Source organism: Buceros rhinoceros, unplaced genomic scaffold (assembly GCF_000710305.1).
Source record: "Buceros rhinoceros silvestris isolate BGI_N320 unplaced genomic scaffold, ASM71030v1 scaffold22821, whole genome shotgun sequence".
Lineage (NCBI taxonomy): Eukaryota > Metazoa > Chordata > Aves > Bucerotiformes > Bucerotidae > Buceros > Buceros rhinoceros.
Genome location: NW_010393956.1, coordinates 395 through 3,841, shown reverse-complemented (window position 1 = coordinate 3,841; position 3,447 = coordinate 395). Strand labels below are relative to the sequence as shown.

The following is a 3,447-nucleotide window of genomic DNA, read 5'->3' as shown; positions in this document are numbered from 1 at the left end:
GCCCGTAAGCAGCAGGCGGGCCGGGGGCTGCCGTGTCTCAATGACGTAGAAGATCTTGTGGGAGCCATCCTCTCGGTCAAGGAAGGTGAGGAAGTCGCTGTAGAGCAGCTGGCCCTCCGCGTCAGCCACCAGCACCCGGTCCCCGGGGCTCAGGTCCTTCACCATCTTGGTGCCGCCTTGCTCCAGGTGCACTGTGGCTGAGCCAGGGAAGCAGCCCCCCGATTTGGCCGCCACTGAGTTTTCTGTGCAAGGAGAGAGGCACAGTGGGGTTAGAGGGCTCACCCACTGGGCTGGGTCATGGGGGCACAAGGGGACACGCCGCTTCCCTGGCCACCCCATCCCACCCAAGAGGCATGGGTGCAGGATGCAGCCTTGCTCCCCTCCAGAATCCCTTCACCCTCATCTATACACTTGTCCCATTTGCACTCAGCGGGTCAAGTGCGAGTCCCCTTCCCGCCAGGTTTGAGCCAGTGCTTCTCCCCCTGGGTTAAAAGTTACAAGGGTGGTTTGTCTCATTAAGGAAATGAGCCAAAATATTTCCGCTGAGAAAGCTGCTCCAGAACAAATTCCTTCTAGAAGAGCTTCTCACTTGGTTACTGCTTGCCCTGCACCAACACCTGATGCCAGATAACTCGCAGGCTTTCAAAGCTGAGCGGTTTTGCTGGCATAAGGTATCTCTTCTAGCCGAGTGTCCATGCTTGCAATGTTCAGGGTCTCCAGGCAGCTCTTACTCAAGGAGCCTATCTAGGGCAGCAAACAGCAGAGAGCAGGAGGAGGCTTTGCCCCGAGGAGCACATAATTTTGCCCATCACCCTGATGGAAAGTAAAGCTTGGTTTTCCCAAGCCCCCCCCCCATCTTCTTGCCCATGACCCTGTGCTGCCTCCAGCCCTCGCTGTCCTCCTGCTCGGCATGGCAGCTGCTGGCACATGCCACCACCCGTAACACCCCTGTCTGGCATCTCCAGCACTCTTTCAGAAAAACACGTGTTCCCTTGCCTCTCCCACCCCACTAGAAGGAAGATGTTCTTTGTCTTAGGGCATGTGGTACCCAGGCAGCCCCACACCTGTGCCAGACCCAAGCACACCCCTCCTTCAACGACTCCAGCTCTCAGAGTTACTCAAAGTTTAGATACTAAATGCTATTGCCAACTGCTGCTGCTTTCCAGAGCTACCAAGAGGAACAATCACAGGTTTAAAGAAAGCAGAAATAGCAATTAAGTTTTTCTTGCAAATCCCTTTCTGGAAGCTCAGCTATGTGTGATGTGTTAAGAGAGGACTTCTGCTCTGTTTCAGGCTAGTCTCTGGCTTAAGCAAGGGGCTCTGCAATGTTCCTAAAAGCTCCAATTTTCTATTTATTGGGTAGTAGCCCATGGTGTGTCATGGTAGCAGCTGCCTTTGCTACAGCTGTTGACGTGACTCATCCCTCCCTGGCCTTCCCCTGGTCTCTCACGGTTACTTCTATGCCAGTGTAGAGTCTGGGTGATTTATCTCCTGAAGGTGTACAGATTTTATATTTTGCCTCTGCGGCCGGTACTGAAGCTCTTATGATTTAAATAAATCCTTCCAGAGTCTCCTAACGACTTTCTCAGGAAGGGCAGGAAGAGCAAAAATTAGACCGTTATTGATTTGCTAATGACTTTATCACTTCTCCCTCCGAAACGAAGCAGCGAGATCTCCAAGGCCTCTTCAGGGAGGACATGGCAACAAACAAGCTATGTGCTTTATGTGGAGCCCTCCACTAGCAAACTACACCTTCCTACAAGCTGGCGGTAAAGGTCTGGCTAGAGCTTTGTTTGCATATTCAGGGACTTGATGAATAGATCTAGTAGTGTAGCAGCTCTACAAACACGCCAGTGAATTGGCAGAGGTGTGAAAATCTGCTTCTTTGAGCAGTGCTTGTTTGGGTTCTCTAATTAAAATCCAATAAAGGGTCAGCATTGTCATTCTGATTCATGTAATAAATGCAGACACTCTTGGAAGAGAGGACACTTCCATTTTTTTCCCAGCTTCTTCCCCCCCTTTTCTCCCCCTCCCTATTTGTTCAGGTGCAGAAACCCTATGTGCCAATTCACACACATACTCTCCAAAAAACCCAGGACCTTCCAAGCACTATTTGCACAGCAGAGCCACTTTTCCAAGGCACTCAAGATCTGTATTTGAATTTTAAATGTAGAAGCTTGCTCTAAATACTTGCCGTAGTGCATTATCAATGTCCCTTTTACCACCCCTGCCTCTCCCTCCTCTGTCCTGGTGACAATAATTCAGGCCTTGGGGGAACTCTTCTTTGCATTCCAGTCTCCGGGATCATACTTTTTGCAAACAGAGATCTAGATAAAGAATCTTCCTGCCTGGCATTATGGGGTTTAATCTTCTCATAAGATGCTCTGTCATGAAACGAGGGTTGGACAGTTTGAAATCAGGCTGAGCGGGTGGAATTCAAGCCTGCTCACTTGCAGCCTGCGTGGTACAGTCACACGACCCTGCCTGACACCCTCTAAATATTGCCCCCAAATCCGTGTGTGCCGAATCTCAATGAGCGGCTTGGGGTTACTCCTCTCCTGTGAAATACCCGTGGGGGTGGATTAGAGGGTGCGCTTGGGCTAAGGTCATTGTGTGCCACAATTGGACACCTTGCGCTATAAAGCCCGTCTTCGCTATTGAAAGGGATGTTGCGTATCACCGCACGGCTGGCAGCTTCGCAGGGCCTCCTTTTGGCTAGAAAGGACCGGGGCGCTGAACAAAAGCAGTAGCAGGCTCTCAGGACAAAGCCCTCACAGGCCGGGAGAGGTACTTCCTCGGCTCAGCCCCCAGGATGCTTCAGGCTGGATTGGGGGGGATGAGCCTCTCTTGCAGAGCTGCATGGTGAGGCCAGGCAGGTTTCCCTGCCATGGGGCTGCTGGTTTTGAAGTAAACAGCTATATTTAAAGAAAGCCCATTATTTGTTTTTGCAACCAAGGGTTTCTTGACACTTCCAGCCGGCTGCTGGGCTAGAAGATGCTATTAAAAAGTGCTTTAGCTGCCACACAGCCAGGTGGAGAGAGGCAGCGGAGGCAGGGGTTGGGATGGTGCTTGCCAATGGTTTAGCTCCCCCCCAAAAACCGTCAAGTATCTAGGAGAACTCGTCGAGCCGGGGATTTCTTGCGAGCTGTTCCCGTGTTGAGACAGCATGTGGCGTTGTAAGCACAGGGGAGGGGAAAAAAATTGTGTGTCTGTGTATCCCTATCTGGGAATTTCCTAGCGGCTACCGCCGAAGAAGGCAGGGGACCACGCTTTGTATTTCTTTTCCTGGCCGGCTCCCACTCGGAGATTAGCGATCGCGAGTAAGGCGTGCAGACGGCCACTAGTGTTTGTGTTGAACACGCTCTTTGGATGGGGAGAGCAGCATGAGGAGAAGGGTGTGTAGCTGCGGTGCGACGCTCCTCGGAAGGCTGGGCAGGCAAATCACCC

The 3,447-nt window shown here is 51.8% G+C and overlaps 1 protein-coding gene across 1 annotated transcript in view; it reads right to left on the bottom strand.

The window, feature by feature from the left end:
* Window positions 1-3,447, bottom strand: part of SHH (sonic hedgehog) — a gene marked incomplete at its 3' end in the record, with an annotated part of 4,214 nt that overhangs the window by 435 nt on the left and 332 nt on the right. Inside the window, exon 2 of the mRNA XM_010145084.1 lies at window positions 3-242. Within this exon, the coding sequence (XP_010143386.1) occupies window positions 3-242 (240 nt within the window). The remainder of the gene's footprint in view (window positions 1-2; window positions 243-3,447) is intronic.